General features: G+C 45.1%; 1 protein-coding gene across 1 annotated transcript; it reads left to right on the top strand.

Annotated features, from left to right (window-relative positions):
- Positions 1 to 5,353: 5,353 nt before the first annotated feature.
- LOC112888852 (type II inositol polyphosphate 5-phosphatase 15-like) lies at positions 5,354 to 17,702 on the top strand. Its single transcript, XM_025955218.1, has 11 exons — positions 5,354 to 6,343; positions 8,623 to 8,875; positions 8,972 to 9,779; positions 11,531 to 11,652; positions 11,748 to 11,832; positions 15,450 to 15,615; positions 15,761 to 15,798; positions 15,902 to 16,151; positions 16,329 to 16,452; positions 16,523 to 16,853; positions 17,230 to 17,702. The coding sequence occupies exons 1-11, from the start codon at positions 5,449 to 5,451 to the stop codon at positions 17,494 to 17,496; spliced, it is 3,339 nt and encodes a 1,112-aa protein (XP_025811003.1). The 5' UTR covers positions 5,354 to 5,448; the 3' UTR covers positions 17,497 to 17,702.
- The last annotated feature ends 936 nt before the right edge of the window (positions 17,703 to 18,638 follow it).

Genomic DNA, 18,638 nt, shown 5'->3' with positions numbered 1-18,638 from the left:
GGGCGAGTGTGGCGCGGCGAAGCAAAAGCGAAGGTCCGGACGGATTTGGACTAACGCGTCCGCGGATGCGAGCGAGAGTGTTCTACCGGTGGCCGGCTCGGCTCGATTCCGTAGGCGTGAGCGCGTGCAAGACAACAGGCCACGCGCGAGCAGGTCAAGAGCCAAGGGTGCATGAGCAGAGAAAGCTCAACCCGTGAGCAGGAAAACCCTGAGGTTCGCGGAGGAGTCAGCATAGCGGACCAATCCGGCTATTCTTCCACCCACTACAAATTCCCGGCAAGCTTCTTCGTCACCCATGAAATCTCGTCACCATCGAGCTCTTCTCATCATCAATCCTGTTCATCGCGGGAAATCACTTTCCATCCGTTCTTCTTCACAACCAAGGCTACCCCAAGGTTTGCCCTGATTCACTGAATCTTCTTAATGCCGGCGACCCTTTTGCCGGAATATCGTCGTTATCTTCCCGTTCTTTGTTTTCCCCGACCAGGGACTTAATTGCTTTGATTTAGAAAGTTCTAGGGTGTTTTCTGTAAGATTTCCAGAACTTTCTTTATTTCAAATCAATGAACTTCTACATTTTATAGATTTTCATAAGGAGTTCATAAAAATACAAAATCAGTTTTGTTTGAAACCCTAGGTTGAAATCTACAAGTTTTATGTTATGATCTTGAGTGAAAGTCTTTGAATTGTGATCTAGGTTGAATACTAAGAAATGAATGCTTTATTTGTACCTTGAGTTGTATGCATGTGTTGTAGCTAAAGGGGTAATCATAGGATATATGTCTTAGGCAGAAAGGTGCGATATCTAGTTAATCCTTTCCCACGAAGTGCTCATATCCTTGCCGTCAAGACGTTATCCTTGTCTTGATTGCCGTTTCCTTAAGATTCTCTTCGTATAAAGATCCTTGTTAGTTCATGTGCATCTGTTGCTTAGCTTATACATCTCTGCAGCTGCGTTTCAGCATTAGCTTTTGGTCCAGCAGCTAAGCATCCATTTCCTTTGAGCCTATGATGTTATGTGTAACAACTGTCAACCGATGCATTTCTTTTGATATGTTTCTACCATCGGTTGGTTAGCTGATACGGTTGTGATCTTTCTAATATCGGCTACCGCCGATACAACTCTTTTGTTCTGTCCTACATCGGCTGCACATAGTCGATGTATCGGAGATGCACACACAATCTGAGGACTCTTGCTATCGGCCGATCCAAGCTGATTCTAGTTGTTTTCCCATATCGGTCAAATATGGCCAATCAATCCTTAGTTTTCCCCATCCTTGCCCACACACTTCTATCAGCCAATTTATCGACTGAGAGATTGGCTGTATATCTATCGGTCACATACCCTTAACCACACTCCAATCGGCTATACGTCACTCAATAGTTGTGCTGACGTAATCGAGTCGATACAACCACACTTAGTTACCTAGAATAACACTTAAGCACATCTCAGTTAAGACACAACTGCTTTAGGAATCACCCCTCTGCTGAAGTAATGGATGCTTTCATCGATCATCTAGGAACCCGATGTACTCATCAATCGGCTAAACCCCTGTTGTTCCAAACGGCTCTGTTGTAATCTTCAACAAGTAGCCGATCCTAATTAGTTGTTCCCCTAAAGTTCTATCCTAGTTTAGCTTCTGACCTTTTTGATTGTTATGTGAATAATATATTAAATGAGTGTTAGATTGCAACTTTAATTGTAAAGTAAGATAGTTTTATGTGCACAATTTAAATGTAATGTTGCATTGCATGTAGATACGACTACTTCCATAGACGGTACCTACAAGATCTCCCAGAGGTCTGCAGAGGATGTTCCTGAAGACCAAATGAACGTCACCAAGGGATTATCGGAAGCCCCGAACCAAAGTTCGGAAGATCTTAACTTTGCTGACTTCAGCCCCACCAGTAAAGGCAAGCCCCGGTGCATAACCCAGTATTTCAAATTACTACATTATGCATTCTTATACTTATATTATAGCTTGCATTAAGTCTAAGAGTTGAGATGAAACCCTAGATGCATGAATCCTAGGAACCAATGTATTGCACCTGAGTTCACATCGAATAGATGCTCTGCTAATAGGACCGGTAGAAGTCGGGTGATTTCCTGTCACTCGCGCGATATAGGAGTTGTAATGTTTACATTCCTGTTATCACTATAAGGATGACGGACGGAAGGAATGTAAGGTATCATGGTTGAGGTGATACCCCGTCTGTATTGTTGAAATTGATAAGGTCGCGGTGTGTGCCGATCGGGGTTAAGCATTTGAAAATACTAACCACATGCCGTGAGTTTTGGGTAAGCGGCAAGCCTAGTAGCCAATCAGCCCGAGGAGTGGACATACCTCCCACCACTCGTCTTGCTTCTTCTGGTTACTTAAGTTCGACGTGTGGGAATACGTGTTGCAAGGGCAACCAAGAGTACGAGTTTTGTAGTCGCGCTACAGACGTACGTCCTGCACTTTGGAAGTGCGTATGGTCCTGCAGTCGCTTGTGGTGGCTCTGATCCACGAGTCGGAATGAAAGGCAAACGGTTGCTTCGGAACGACCCTTTGGTGTTCCAAGCGTGTGAGTTAGGTTTACCTTGCAAGGTTCAATTCGATTCAGAATCGTCCGCTTCTCACGAAGATTGAGACTGCTTGATCCCTTTGCCACATAGAGTAATAAGAGCAATTATATGGTTATCAAAGATGATGTTTGGCTAAATATTATACCATGCTTGCTTAGTTATAAGTGCTTACCTAGAGTGGATAATCAACTAGAATCTGAAAGCTAAAAGTTGAAATTAAGGATCTACTCTTTATTGCTTTTCAGCTGAAACTAAACGCAGAACCTTTACAAGCCTTCATAAGTCTAGTTACATAGCTATGTATACCATGAACGGGTAAGCCTTGCTGAGTATTAGTATACTCAGTCTTGCTAGTTATATGTTTTTCAGGTATAGTCTTTGAAAATCCTACTCTTCCCCTGCCTTGGCCCTGTGCTCTTCCAAATGGTTGGTCTGTGGAATGGGATCCGTCCCCGGCCAACACTGATGATCTCGAGTGATATCGTGTCAGGGCTTAGCATGACATCCGTCTTGACGACGCGTTGTAAATCATCGCGTATGTTTTCCGCTGCCAAAAACCATAACTTTAACAGTTGTAATATTTTCTCTAAATTTGGATCTTCGCACTACTCTTGAAAACTCTTATAATGTATTTCCCTATGATGTAAAATATGATGGTGACTGTATCTCTGGACTCACCTTCGTCTGAGGTAACCTTATTTGATCCTGTGTATCGGTGGTTTATCGGGACGTTACCCGACAGGCCAAGGAATTATACCGTTTGAAGCACGTTGGAGCCCTCGGGAGTGGACTCGCGTACTTGAGCCGGTATAATTCAGGTTGGTTCTGCCACAAAATAGATGCTAATTCGTGATATAAATTTAATGAGCATAATTAATCTATAATTTGCTATAGTAATACTACAGTAACCATATACTGATTATGAATTAATATATCTTATTAGATTCATCTTACAAATTAGCCTAGATTCTGCAACTAATTTTATAATTACATTTTATTTAATACTTTTAAATAATAATTTTTTAATATGACAGCTGCCCTCCAAAACCGAACATCCCAACTTCAAAGGGTGTAAGGGCCTGTTTGGAGAAACGCCTAAGACGCCGCAGCCTAAGGTTAGTAGGTTGCCACACATGTGGCGTGCCTAAGCTGCTTCGCCTTAGCCCTGTGTTTGGTTCGTTGCCACGCCTAACCTTAGGCGTACGTGGAAAAAGTGTGGCAGCCGTTTGGATTGCTACCACAACTCAAGTTAGGCAAATCATTACATGTGTGGTAGCTGTTTGTTTCACTACCTAACTTCGATCGCGCCAAACAATTTTGTGGGCAATTTGGCACGTAAGAGCACAAATCCCGGCAAACCAAATTAGGGTATGCACTTGCAGCCTTTTGCTTATTTTTCCTTTTTTGTTGAAAAGGTGCCAAAATAGCCATGCACTGAGGCACAAAAATATTATCCATCTAATCAATCATATACTAGACCAAGACATTCAACACCTTAAATCCATGAGCAGACGAACGATGGTGCCAACAAAAGTGCTAAGGAAGTTTGCACTCATTGAGCAGAAAATGATTGAGGCACCAGTAAAATAGTAGAGTGCCTGAACAACTGGAAGGATTGAAGCTAACAAAAGATATGATCATGCAGACCATGTCTTGTATGTTACAAATTTACCTTCAGCACCTTAAATCCATGACACCTCCACATCATTAATTGACATTAGATGGCAGGAGGTACCAATACCTCTCGGAACCTCTCTAGGAATGTCAGAACACTTAAAAGTTCTTTATAACTTAAGTACCTAGCTACATTCAATACCTAGCTACCTTCGGTAACAAAAGAGTGGAGCAGCCTACAAAGTGCAAAAGAAGCGGCCTCCATTGACACCATCCACCTTGGACTGAGTACTCGATGAGCCTAGTACAAGTGCAAATGTCAGCTTTGTAAAGTGCAAATAATATCCACAATAACGGCTAATAGAACATATATTACCTGAGTACTTAAACAAAATAGCCTGCGACCATACATAGCCAATTCACATCCCCGAATCACTAAGAAACTTGAATCCCGGGCGGATCCCGCCGGTGGATCCGTGGGGAGGGGGGCGCGGCGGGCGGTGGCCCGGCGGCGGGCCGGGGAGGAGGGGGCGGCGGGGAGGAGGAGGCGGCGGGGTACCTGCGCCGGCGCGGACGGGAGGAAGGAGCTCGAGAGGGTGTGGCGTGATTTTTGGGTGCGGCGGCTAAATCGAGCGCCGCACCTGTGGCGTGATTTTGCGTGGCGAACGGTTGCGGCGTGCCTAAAAAAACTGTGACGCGCTAACGTTAGTATGCCCTCCAAACACCTGCCTAACATTGCATGGCACGTTTAAGGTTAGGCGGTGGCGGCTTAGGCAACTCCCGAAACAGAGGCTAAATCTGTAGCTACCGACCGATCGTCGTCCTCTTCATGTCAAACTTGAATGTCCTCATGATCTTTGCCATCACCACGCAAACACCTGCCTAACATTGCATGGCACGTTTAAGGTTAGGCAGTGGCGGCTTAGGCAACTCCCGAAACAGAGGCTAAATCTGCAGCTACCGACCGATCGTCGTCCTCTTCATGTCAAACTTGAATGTCCTTGTGATCTTTGCCACCACAGCAGGAGCAGCTGAGCAGGAGATCGGCATGGGCTTTCTGCCGGTGACCGCCGACCAGCGCAGGACGTGCAAACCGTAAACGGCCGACCCAGTGGAACCACCCACGCTCCAGCACGACCGAACCGGACGGGATGCCCCTTGACGCACGCGCATTCACGCCGGCCTACCTTCCCTCTCCTCCGCTGCTACCCGCCCGCACTGCCTTGCTTGCTACGGCCCTTGTCCCTCTCCCTCCGATCTCCCCAATGGTGGATCCCGGCGGCGCCACGAACCCCTTCGCTTCCCCGTGCCCTGCCGCCGCCTCCTCGTCATGGGACGACCTCCCCGACGACTTCTTCCTCTCCGCCTCCATCTCCCCCCCTCCCGCTGCCCCCGCCCCCATCCCCTCCACCTCGCCCCGTTCCGCTGCCACCCCCGCGCCCCACCGATCCGCTTCCCTCCCTCCCGCCTCCACCCCAGCCTCCGCCTCGGCTTCCGATTCCTTCTCCGAGTCCCCGCGCCGCCGCCCGCCACCGCCGTCGCACCACCCGCAGCCGCAGCCGCAGCCGCAGCCGACGCATCTCCTCCACCCCAGCTACTCCCTCCCCGCCTACCCCGCCGCGCCCCCCCGCTCCGCCGCCGCCGCCGTCTGGCCCCCGCCCCCGGGGCCGCACCACGCGGGCTCCCTCCCGGAGTTCGCCGCCGCCCCGGCCTCCCGCGCGCACCGCCCGCCCGCGCGCTCCGCGGTCCGCGCCGACCGCCCGCCCCCGCTCGAGCTGCGCCCGCGCCCGCCCAGGGAGTCGCAGGCCCGCGCGGCGCTCCGCGCGCTTGCCTGCTGCCGCGACCATGCGCCCTGCGGCGGCGCCCGCCTGTGGGCCGCGGGCGAGGCCGGGGTCAGGGCGTGGTTCCTCGCGGACGCCTTCCGCGTGCCGCCGGCCCGGCAGCGTTGGGGCGACGAGGCGGCCGCGCCATTCCGGGAGTCGCGAAGGACGCCGCCGGCGCTCTGCCTCGAGGCGGACCCCGGTCGCGGCGTGGTGTGGAGCGGCCACGAGGACGGGCGGATCATGGGGTGGACCGCGGATCCTGGGCCGGACGCGGGGGAGTGCCTCGCGTGGGTGGCGCACCGTGGGCCGGTCTTCGCGTTGACCGTCTCTCGTTACGGTAATTCTTCTTCACTTGACTCCATTTTCTGGCGATCAGTACGGTTTTGCAACACTCAGATATAGCTCTAGTTATCGTGATTGTTGGAGAATCGTGGACAATGTTGGCTTTGCAACTTTAGGATGAGCATCGTTTCTCCTTCACCAGAGGGTCTGTCTTACTGTAAAAAAAACAGAATGTACAAGTATGATTGGTTCAGCTTATACCTATTGTACACATGAGAAAATAGTTCCACGTACTGGAAATAAACTCTTCCTCACTGGTGGTGTGGAGCTACAACCATGACAAAGGAGCTCTATTTTTTCCCCTCTGGCTACTCAATTCCTAGAACTTTCTCCAGGCTAGTATTTTGTCGTGCTTCTTAGCAGTTGCAGGCATTCTGTTACGTTTACCTTCCTGTTTGCAGTACCATTTGCTGCCTCTTTATTTTACTGGGGTGATGAAATATGGCTTATTGTTGTGTTAACTACACTGTTGCTGGATTTACCAAATGACGCATTGACCTTTGAGTAAGCAAATGCCTAATAACTATCACCGGAAATGTATAATTCATCAACTTAAATGTGAACAAGCATTGCAAACTATCTAGATCATGTTGCGGTCTCTATAAAATGAGATCCAACCTTGGAGGAAGAGGAACTAGGTGGTCTGAACAAGCATTGCAAACTATCTAGATCATGTTGCGGTCTCTATAAAATGAGATCCAACCTTGGAGGACGAGGAACTAGGTGGTCTTTCATTAAGAAGAAGAAATAGGCACTCAAATTCGAGTTTAAGAAGACTTGAACCTGGGTGGTTGGGATGGACTGCCACATCTCGACCCTAATCAGCTGAGCTTGGTTCACTTCATTGTTGTGGTCTCTATCATTCTGTACATATATTTAGCTGCTTGTTATCAGAATTGAATCAGAGCAATAACGAGTAATTTGAAAGTCAGTTATTTATATTAGGGGTTGTATATAGCCATGTACGTGTTGTGTATTGTACACCAAGCCATGTTGGCTATATATATGAAATTCAACCCCCCCCCCAACCCACCCACCCATTCAACGAATCAACGGTGTGTGGTGTTTCCCAATTGCTTTCCACCTTTCTACAATTTACATTTTAAGCACTAAGACAAAAGGACTTCTAGTCACTCCATGTGTTGAAGTGTTGGTGTCTTATAATTTTTTAATTCAGGAACCATTGTACTATAGGACGCAAAGTTCTTCACTATAACACCATGCCACCAAATATTCTTGGTCTACTTTAATGGCACCAAAAGTTCTCCCTGTTATGCCATTCATTTTTTTTCCAGTTTAACATTTTGGGATAAAGATTTTTCTTGAGACCTGTGAAAACCATTCAATATAATCCTTTCCTCAGTTCTTTTCTAGTTCTCATGCATTCCTTCTCAATTATTCTTCTCCCTTGCTGCCAGACTGACAGGAACCATCCCCTCCCTTCCGTTGCTACTTCTCAGCGTTGATCGCCATCTCTGTCCTCATAGTTAGTTAGCATCGCTATTGTCATCCACTAGCACCACCAGTCCATGTCTCTCCTCTTTGGTCAGCCTCTGACTTCATCTCTTGTGCTTCCTAATCAACCAGAGGGTTGTTCTATGTCCTGTTCCAGTTGGCGATTGGCACAACTTGTTCGTATAGGTTTGCGATGCAGTCCTCAGTGAGAAAGATGGAGTATGAGATTGACATGGGTCATGCTCTATGGTGTTTGAGCCCAATTGCAGTTGTCGCAATGTGAAGTGGCACTGTCTCAATTCTCACTTTGTAATTTCGTTGCTTTTTCAAGTAATGAAATTTGGGTGGTGGTCCCTGCTGTGGAGAAAAACTGTCTCAACTCTCAGTTAGTATTCGTGGCTGGCTGACATGCCCTTGCTGCTGCATTGTCAATTGGCTCTGATCCAGGATACCAGTGGCATGATGAGCAGAGAAAAAGCCCACATTTGACTCAAACAGGTTGCATTCCAATGCTCCTTTATATGACAGTGTGTCCATTCAGGTAATCATGAGTAGAGCTGCCAATTTTTGCATCTTCCTTGCTACTGCTCTTGATGATGTGTCAGATGTTGTTTGTTTCAAATATATAATTTAGTTTGGGGTTTGGAAATAGTCTAACTTCATTAATTACATAAATCTCGTGCTGCTTGGTCTGTGTGCATAGTGTACTTGTGCTACTATTATTCAATGGAGGGAGTAGTGTTTCGAGCAGTTAAACTTATATCTTTGATAAAACCATATGAACTCATGCAATGCTGATTCTTATTGCTTGTTTTATAGGTGATTTGTGGTCTGGATCTGAAGGGGGAGTAATCAAAGTATGGTATGGAGAAGCGATTGAGAAGTCACTCGTTTCACAGAGAGAAGAAAAGCGTAAGACCTCCTTTTTAGTTGAAAGATCATCCATTGACCTTAGGGACATGGTCAGTGATGGAGGGGCCTGTCCCTTGCCTGCCGTAGATGTAAAACTTCTATTGTCTGACAATTCTAGATCAAAAGTATGGAGTGCTGGTTACCTCTCGTTTGCACTCTGGTACTCTTCATGTGTTCATTTATCTTGTTGCATTTGGTTGATATTAGCCCAGCTATTCTATATTTATAAAATACTGTTATGTATTTTGCTGTGCAGGGATTCTCGCACTAAGGAGCTTCTAAAAGTGTTCAATATTGACGGCCAAGTTGATACCCGTTTTGACAGCTTATCTTCTCAGGATCCATATAGCTATGAAACAAAGCAAACCTTATTCTCCTCTCCAAGGAAAGAGAAAGCTCGTAGTCCTGTTGGTTTCTTGCAGAGATCACGAAATGCTTTGTTGGGAGCAGCTGATGCAGTCCGGAGAGTTGCTGTTAAAGCAGGTTTTGGAGATGACACTCGAAGAATAGAAGCATTTACAATGTCGGCAGATGGGATGATCTGGACAGGATCTGCGAATGGCTCTCTTGCCCAATGGGATGGCAGTGGTAATCGTTTGCGAGAGTTCCTGCATCACTCATCATCTGTTCAATGTATTTGCAACTTTGGAACAAGATTATGGGTGGGTTACATGGATGGTAACATCCAGCTGTTGGACCTTGAAGGCAACTTGTTAGGCGGATGGATTGCACATAATAGTCCAATTCTGAGTATGGCTGTTGGAGGTTCATATATCTTTTCATTGGCTGGTCATGGGGGAATCCGCGGATGGAACTTGTCATCCCCCGGGCCTCTTGACAGCATTTTGCGTTCAGATTTGATTGAAAAAGATGTGTCATACAAAAATTTTGAGTATATGAAAGTATTAGTAGGTTCTTGGAATGTTGGACAAGAAAAGGCATCCTATGAATCTTTAAGAGCTTGGCTCAAACTCCCAACACCAGAGGTTGGGGTGGTCGTAGTTGGATTGCAGGAGGTGGACATGGGTGCTGGTTTTCTTGCAATGTCTGCTGCCAAAGAAACGGTATACACGTCATATTCAGAAACTTAGGTTTTTATTATTTATTAAATAATCATTTTCTGCTAATCATCTGAAGATTTTTATGCTAACTGTCATAAAACATAATCTGAATATATATCCTATATACTAGTCTAGCTTTTCTATTTTCTGTAGTGTTTAGAGATGGCAATGGGTACCCGACACCCGAAACCCGGTGGGTTTTTACTCCATTAGGGTACGGGTACGGGTACGGGCTAATATGTATACCCATGGGTTTCTTAATGAGTGATAATCTGTACCCAGCGGGTACGCGGGTACGGGTATGGGATCGTAGCACCCGAACCCGCAAACCCACGGATTTTTTAACCCGCATATACTCATTTTATTATGGCCCAATAACTAACACCACAGCCCAGCCCAACGAAGTAGTATAAAATCCTAGTGAAACCCTAGAGTCCCCTTGCTCCCTCCGGTCCAACGCTTTCCAACCAGTAGCGGCGGCCGCCGCAGCTGGCTTACGACTCACGAGAGCACACAAGCCACAGCTGCCTCCCCACATCTCACTCGTTCCGAGCTTCCGGTCATGGCAGTGACCTCCGGCGCCCCCAACGACAACGACCGGTGATGCTTCTCATCCTCCTCCTTCGTCCATAACTGTTCTTTGCAGCTGTGCATCAGCCCAGGACTACTGGTACTGACTACTGACCCATCGAGCCGTCCCGAAGGGACGCCGCTGTGACTGACGACGAGCACCGTGTGGATCCGGAGGTCAAGCGCAAGGACGCCGGCACAAGGGACTTGGCAGCACCGGCAGCGGCAGCTGCACCTCCGTCCGATTTGCTTCCACTACCTGCGCCTCCATCCCAATCCCGAGTGGCTATCATCCTTGGGCCCTCAGATCCAAAGCACCTCATCTGTGCGCAGTCCAAATCGAAGCCTATTAAAGCTGCACTTTGATATTTTCATTTCAAGAATTTAGATGGCGACTGCGTCGACCTTTTAGCTGCTAACATGCAGTGAACAAGTCAAGTACAAGTAACAATTGATATGAATCTTTTGGTTCTCGTGTTATTACTCAATGGTGAACTTGTAATGAACTTGTAACTGATGTGCTTTTGGGAGCTGTTTGCACATCTAGTGGTGATGTGCACCTATGTTGTCGGATATTGTATGTGTTGATTTGGAATTTTAATATCTAATGTAGGGAACTAGTGGTGCTATGCTAGGGATGGTGGACAGTAACCGGATATTAATCTAGCTGTGAACTTGTGATGTCTGATGTGATCAATGGTGTTATGATTTGTGAAACACTCTATCAGTCTTATGGTTGATGTTTATCATGTATAATTGCCTCAGTTTTATGTATGTGTCTATTGGTTGATACATTTGAGTGGTTGAGGACTTAACAGATTGTCGGGCACGGGCAGCCCGCGGGTACCCGCCACCCATGCGGGTACGGGTTTGGGACATAATCTGTACCCGGCAGGGGGTATGGGTTTCTTAGCGGGCATATTTTATCCTGACGGGTACGGGTGTGGGCAAGCAATACCCAGCGGGCGCGTGCCCGTTGCCATCTCTAGTAGTGTTTCCCAAATTCTCTGTGACACAAAGCAATTGGAAAGAGGAAGTTTGATTATTACCTGTTTAGAAACTCATCCCTTGTTAACATTTTCCAGAATGTTGATAAACATACATTTTTTTTAACAAAAGAAATGGCCTAACGTATTTTACTATTTGTAATGCTAAGTTCCTTGTATCATTTCTAATGCCTTTAGGTAGGGCTAGAGGGGAGTCCAAATGGAGAGTGGTGGTTGGATGTAATTGGCCAGATTTTGAAGGGCCACTCCTTTGTGCGTGTTGGTTCGAGGCAGATGGCTGGATTAATCATTGCTGTATGGTAATCTGTTTAGGACTAATCCTTTTTTCCTTTATCTGAGTATCCAACTGTCATCTTTTTTTTCTCTGAAACTGTTCAATTTCTTCTTTCTTCAGGGTCAGAATAAATCTTAAGCAGCTTATTGGAGATATTGACAATGCGGCAGTGGCATGTGGATTAGGGCGAGCAATCGGCAACAAGGTGCTCATGTTATATTATTAATTCAAAACACCCCAAAAAAATCGTTGATATTAAATATCCTAGGAGTATTGTTACAAGTAATGCCAACAATTAAATATGCTTATACATTCAAGTAACCATTTCTGCAAAAGTTACTTTTAGTGACTCAGCTAATGCTATAGGATCTAATTCGTTTCTTGGTTGCTGAAATCTGAGGTCTAAGAAACAACATGTTAATATGAATCCTCTTTCATGTATTCCATTTTCAGGCATTTTTTGTTTACTTGTTTCTTGACAAATGTTTTCTTAAAGTAACTTTTCAAAGTTTGAATAATTCAAGATATTTGTAGCTGCTGCTGATCTGCAGGCCTGAATTTTGTTAAGGAACCTTTCTGGTGGAGGGGAAGAAAATATTTTTTGTTGCTCTTTGTGGAATGTAGTTAGCATCACAATTTTAGTAACAGCAATGGTTATCATTTTACTTAAAGGCTTATAAATCAACCAAGTGTAATTTATCGGGGTTGGGGTCATGAGGTGCATAATTCGGTGCGCTCATACAAGTTTCCAAGGGATAAATGGATCAGACTTGGGAGGATCATCTGATCGTATGATGGATAACATGATGTTCGTGTCCCAATACATTTTTTATTCTTATACATGTATCCTTCAACACTGCCTTTGCCGGTCCCAAGCCCGTGATGAGAAAATGTGGAGGGTTGTGTTAGGTCTGGCGAACCAGCGTAAAAAATCAGCCACTCAAATGGAAATGAAACCCATAAGAAATCCGTTGGGGGTGTAACCCTCTTAGCGACGCGCTACATCGGAACCCGGGTGTGGTGTTAAATGGGCAAGGGCCGGGTCGTCATCCCCTCAGGGGCGCGTCGTATCGTGATCCGGGTACGATGATAAGTGAGCAAGGGTCGGGTCGTCGCAGCCTCTGTGGCGCGCTACACCTGCGCCCGGGTGTAGTGAAAAATGAGCAAGGGTCTTCGCATTTCTCTCGACGGGTGCGAAGGGTAAGGAAGCTAGCCGAGCCAACTAGGATTCGTCTAGGTAGTTGGAACGTAGGGTCTCTAACAGGTAAGTTAAGAGAACTAGTCGATGTAGCAATTAGGAGGCGTGTAAATATTCTATGCGTGCAGGAGACTAAATGGAAGGGTCAGAAGGCGAAGGAGGTGGAGGGTTCTGGCTTCAAGCTCTGGTACACGGGGATAACTTCGGGTAGGAATGGTGTAGGCATCTTGATCGATAAGAGCCTTAAGGATGGAGTTGTAGATGTTAGGAGGCAAGGCGACCGGATTATCCTAGTGCGGTTGGTCATTGGAGATTTGGTTCTGAATGTGATCAGTGCCTATGCCCCTCAGGTAGGTCTTAGTGAGAGTTCCAAGAGTCAGTTTTGGGAAGACTTTGATAGCATGGTTAGTACCGTGCCTATCAGTGAGAAACTCTTCATAGGAGGAGATCTCAATGGTCATGTGGGAGCGACTAAAGTAGGATATGAGCGAGTACACGGGGGTTTCGGGTATGGTAGTAGGAACGAGGGGGGAGGATGTTTTGAATTTTGCGGTGGCCTACGACCTGCTGTTAGCGAATACCCTCTTTAGAAAGAGGGAGTCCCATCTAGTGACTTTTCATAGTGGACAATACTCGAGCCAAATCGACTTTATCCTTGCTAGGAGAGAGGATAGACGTGCATGCTTAGATTGTAAGGTGATACCTGGGGAGTGTGTTGTCCCCCAACACAAGCTTGTGGTGGCGGTTTTTCGTTTTCGGGTACGTGCCCACCGGGACAAACGTGCCAAGATTGCGAGAACGAAGTGGTGGAAGTTTAGAGGGGAAGAGGCACAAACGTTTAAGGAGAGGATGCTAGGCGAGGGGCCTTGGGAAGGAACAGATGTAGATGATATGTGGCTAAAGATGGCGACATGTGTTCGGAAGGTGGCCTCAGAAGTGTTTGGTGTGAGTAGGGGAGGCAAGCAGGAAGTGAAAGAGACTTGGTGATGGAATGACGAGGTGCAAAGGGCTATTAAGGAGAAGAAGGAGTGTTTCAAACGCCTTCACCCGACGAGAGCGCAACCAACATCGAGGGCTATAGATTAGCGAAGAGGTCTGCAAAACGAGCTGTAAGTGTAGCGAAAGGTCAGACTTTTGATGACCTTTATCAACGGTTAGATACGAAGGAAGGAGAGAAGGACATTTATAGGATCGTTAGGACCCGTGAGAGGAAGACAAGGGACATAAACCAAATCAAATGCATCAAGGATGGGACAGATCGACTTCTGGTGAAGGATGAGGAGATCAAGGACAGATGGCGAGAATACTTCGACAAGTTGTTTAATGGGGAAAATGAGGGTCCTACCTTCGAGTTGGACGACTCATCTGATGATACCAACAGACGTTTTGTGAGGAGGATTCAGGAGGCAGAGATCGGGGAGGCTTTGAAGAGGATGAAGGGAGGTAAAGCGATGGGTCCTGATGGCATCCCCATTGAGGTGTGGCATCCCCATGCCTGGGCGAGAGGGCGGTAGTATGGTTAACTAAGCTTTTTAACCTAATTTTCTAGTCAAACAAGATGCCGGAGGAATGGAGGAGAAGTATATTAGTACCGATCTTCAAGAACGAGGGAGATGTTCAAAGTTGTACTAACTACCGGGGGATTAAGCTGATGAGCCATACGATGAAGCTTTGGGAGAGGGTTATCGAGCATCGCCTAAGAAGATTGACAAGCGTGACCCAAAACCAGTTTGGGTTCATGCCTGGGAGGTCGACCATAGAGGCGATTTTCTTAGTACGACAGTTGATGGGGAGATATAGAGAGGAGAAGAAGGACTTACACATGGTCTTTATTGACCTAGAGAGGGTTTTTTGTTTAACCCCTAACTCTTCCTTTGGCTTGTACCCTTTTTGTGTTTCTTATTCTTGTTTTCTGTGGGTTTCATCTCTAGTCTACCCCAACTTGCTTGGGACAAAAGGCTAAGTTGTTGTTGTTGTTGTATACATGTATCCTTCAGCCAACAGTTCAATGTTTGAAGCTGTAAGTTACAAAAAAAAGTGCTAGGTGCTAGGCAAGGCGGTACACTCCACCAGTGCCTATGTGTAGCTAGGCAATTGTATTTCCAGGTGTTTAGAGCAGTACCATGTTAGTGGAGAAGATGGGGCATGTTAAAACAAATGATTTGACGTTATGATCATGCATCCTTGAGTTCCATGACCATAGTTCATCGTTCCCCATCTCCAATTTATCCCACTTTCATACATAGATCAATGCCTTAAAGTAGTCTAGGTGGAAAATGCCTTGGTCCAGCCTTTTCAAACAAAGGTTATATTTGAGTTTCCACTGGAAATGCCCCTATTTATAAAAAATAAAGGGTCAATGCTGTATATCGTGTTCTGTATCTTGTCTACTGGTTTGTGCTTTGTGCATTTTCAGGGAAAGCATGCCTACTTTTGATACACTGAGAATTCCCCTGCATTAACATGTGACTATAGCTCTTTCTGTTCATATTCCTTGGATGATAGTTTTAACGGAAACGCAAATAAAAAATCATTTTTATTCACCTTGTTACAACATAGAGTAGGTTTTCTTGCACAATCAATGGGTTAGTTTACTTGATATTTGATGTATCTGATTATTTCAGGGAGCAGTAGGATTGAGAATGAGAATACATGATAGAAGCATTTGCTTTGTAAATTGTCATTTTGCTGCACATATGGAGGCTGTGAGCAGACGGAACGAAGACTTCGACCATGTATTCAGATCAATAACATTTTCTTCACCTTCCAATGTCTTGTTGACAACATCAGGTATTATTCAATCTTCTCATTAACTTCTCTGCATTAGCTTATGGACTTTCAAATTTGTAAAGGTTTTGTGCAACCCTTCGCTAATCACATTCAGCAATTCTTATTGAAATTAATATTTTATCTTGTATACACTTTGTTTTCACAGTTTCTGGTTCTGCTGCTCAGCCTCTTCGAGGAGAAAATGTATGCTGTTAGTCATCTTCATTATTTTGTTAGTAGATAGAGTAATTGCTTTGCTGGATCCATATTGTGTGATTGTAAACAGGGTATCATGTTGCGATGACAGGGATCGAGACTTCCCAAGTTGTCAGATACAGACATGATTGTGTTTCTTGGTGACTTCAATTACCGGCTTTCTGATATTTCTTATGATGAGGCAATGGGCTTGGTTTCCCGGAGATGCTTTGACTGGCTGAGAGAGAATGATCAGCTACGGGCAGAAATGAGATATGGGAGAGTCTTCCAGGGGTTACGTGAAGGAGAATTCAAGTTCCCCCCTACTTACAAATTTGACAAACACATAGCAGGCTTATCAGGTATAATATAAAACTATCTCTTTGAAATCATAGTTACTGTAGTGGATTAATTACATTAGCATGAGCTATACATTGCAATAATCTGTAAGTAGGGAGTCCCTACTTGCAAATTTGTTGATAATATTCCTAGATCTGAGGCTCTTCTTTTGAGGTTCTTCGCTTCTATTTTCCTTACAGGGTATGATAGTAGTGAGAAAAAGCGCATTCCAGCCTGGTGCGATAGAATTCTATATCGAGACAGCCGGGCTAGTTCGGATATTGAGTGTTCTTTGGAATGTCCTGTGGTTGGTTCCATATCAATGTAAGTTGATTATCTCACAGTATATAGTGCTGTTATATACATGCTGTCAATTAATTTGCTATTTTTGTAGGTACGACTCATGCATGGAAGCAACAGACAGTGATCACAAACCTGTAAAATGTGTGTTTAATTTAGATGTTGCTCATGTTGACAAGCAAACAATGAGGCAGAAATATGGGGAAATAATGACTTCAAATAAGAAAGTGCTATACTTGCTTCAAGGCTTGGAGGCTTTCCCTGAAGTAAATATTAGCACTAACGATATCATTCTGCAAGATCAAAACCCTGCTGTTGTGAAACTACAAAACAGAAGTACAGAAGAGTTGGCTTGTTTTGAGATCATTGGTCAGACACCAAACTCGTCTGGCGCACCTTTTTCAGGTTTCCCTTCTTGGCTGAAGGTAGGTTACTGCTGTGTCTTTATTATTGTTGTTATTATCCTATACTAAGGTACTTCAATTGAACATAGTTTAGTATATATAGCCTGGGACATGCACTATACACAGATGACTCATGTTTATGTAGACGCAACAGAAAGTATGGTAACTTGTTTTTTGTCAAAGAGTTAGCTATGCTCAACCAATATGTGGAAAGATTAAGTAACTGAATGTCAATCTGCAAGTCTTATTATATCTAGGTTTTCAATTATATATCTAGCATGTTATTACTGAAATGGTAATTGAGCTGGCCGTGTTTTTATTTGTTTTTCCAATTAATATTTGTTCGATGCCATGAGCTTAATGCTATGAGAACTGAAAAGGCACACTTTCACCGCAGGTTTCTCCAGCAGTTGGTATAATTTCTCCAGGACAATCGGTGGAAGTAACATTGCAACATGGGCAACTACGAAGTCAGGACTATCTTTCTAGTACTTCAGGGAATAGTCCTGGAGCTGGCCAAGAAAAGGATGCGACGCTGCTGGTGATGGTGACTGGAGTGTACTCGACAGCCATGAGAGATCACAAGATACATGTAAAGCACGGGAGCCGCAGGGACGCGTTTCCGTCAAGTGGTTATAACTTTGCGGATCGATTCTTTGGTTGAGCATGGTTGTGAAGCTAGTTTAATTTTTGGATCAGAGTCTCCAGAACTACCAGGCGTGTGATGACGCATAGCCGATTTTTTTTTCATCCAAGTGTGCATAGAAATTGAGTGTTGTAGCAAAAACAAATCTTATTGTGAGTGGCAACAAAAGCTGGTTTCCTGAGGTAAAAATTATTGTATTTTTGGAAAAGAAAAATTATGAACAAGTACGGCAAAACAAACTGCAGAGCTGATAGCTGATATTTTCTGAACTACTGGGTCAGAAATGGCATGGTGTGCAGAGGAGGCGGCGTCGTGCTGTGGGAGATAGGGAGAAAAAGGTGCAAGAGTAAGTTGCAAGTATGAGAGATCTGCATTAGCTGCTTTTCCTGGAATGGTCCTTAAAAACTAGTGTAAATCGTACCAAAAGCTTTGAGAGCCCAATGGGCCACAGGCGACGTGAGAACACACACACACTGAGAGGGTGGCCGAATTTTAACCCGCCAGCCGGTCGGCATTGGCTGCTGGAAGGAACCGACTTTCTTTCCTTTTCAGCCTCCACTAACTCCGTATGGCTTCCTCGACTCCTGAACTCGGAACTCCGGGGGAAGAGTGCCCTGGGGGCTGGGGGCTGAAGCCATCCAAGAGTCTGAGAAGCTAAAAATGATTTTGATTGGATATCGATGAGGTGACTATAGTATACTTCTTCCGTTTCAAATTACAATTCATTTTAATTTTTGCTATGTATCTAGATATAGTGTATATCTAGGTGCGTAGCAAAAATATATATATCTAGAAAAGTCAAAACGAATTGTAATTTAGAATGGAGGGAGTACATAACAAACCTAACCAAGAGAATAAAATGAAATATTCATCTTTAACCCGTCCAAGCCACCCCAAGTGCAATGGCATTGACGGATCTAAGCGCTACTATATTGTGCCGGTTTCTATAAAATTTGTGATAATATCTCATATTTGTACGACAGTTTTAGCTCCTGGGGACCTAATTGAATTGATATTTTTTTGTCTTCAGGCGTGTTAACGCCCAAGCGACAAGTGATAGGCTTCCTATTGAAGAATGCGACCTCCACACACAACATGAGAAAACGGATTAAGATTTGCAACATTAAGGATAAGCAACTAATATTGTAATACACCGTCTG

Source organism: Panicum hallii, chromosome 1 (assembly GCF_002211085.1).
Source record: "Panicum hallii strain FIL2 chromosome 1, PHallii_v3.1, whole genome shotgun sequence".
NCBI classification, from domain to species: Eukaryota; Viridiplantae; Streptophyta; class Magnoliopsida; order Poales; family Poaceae; genus Panicum; species Panicum hallii.
This window is presented reverse-complemented; position numbering and strand designations above follow the sequence as displayed.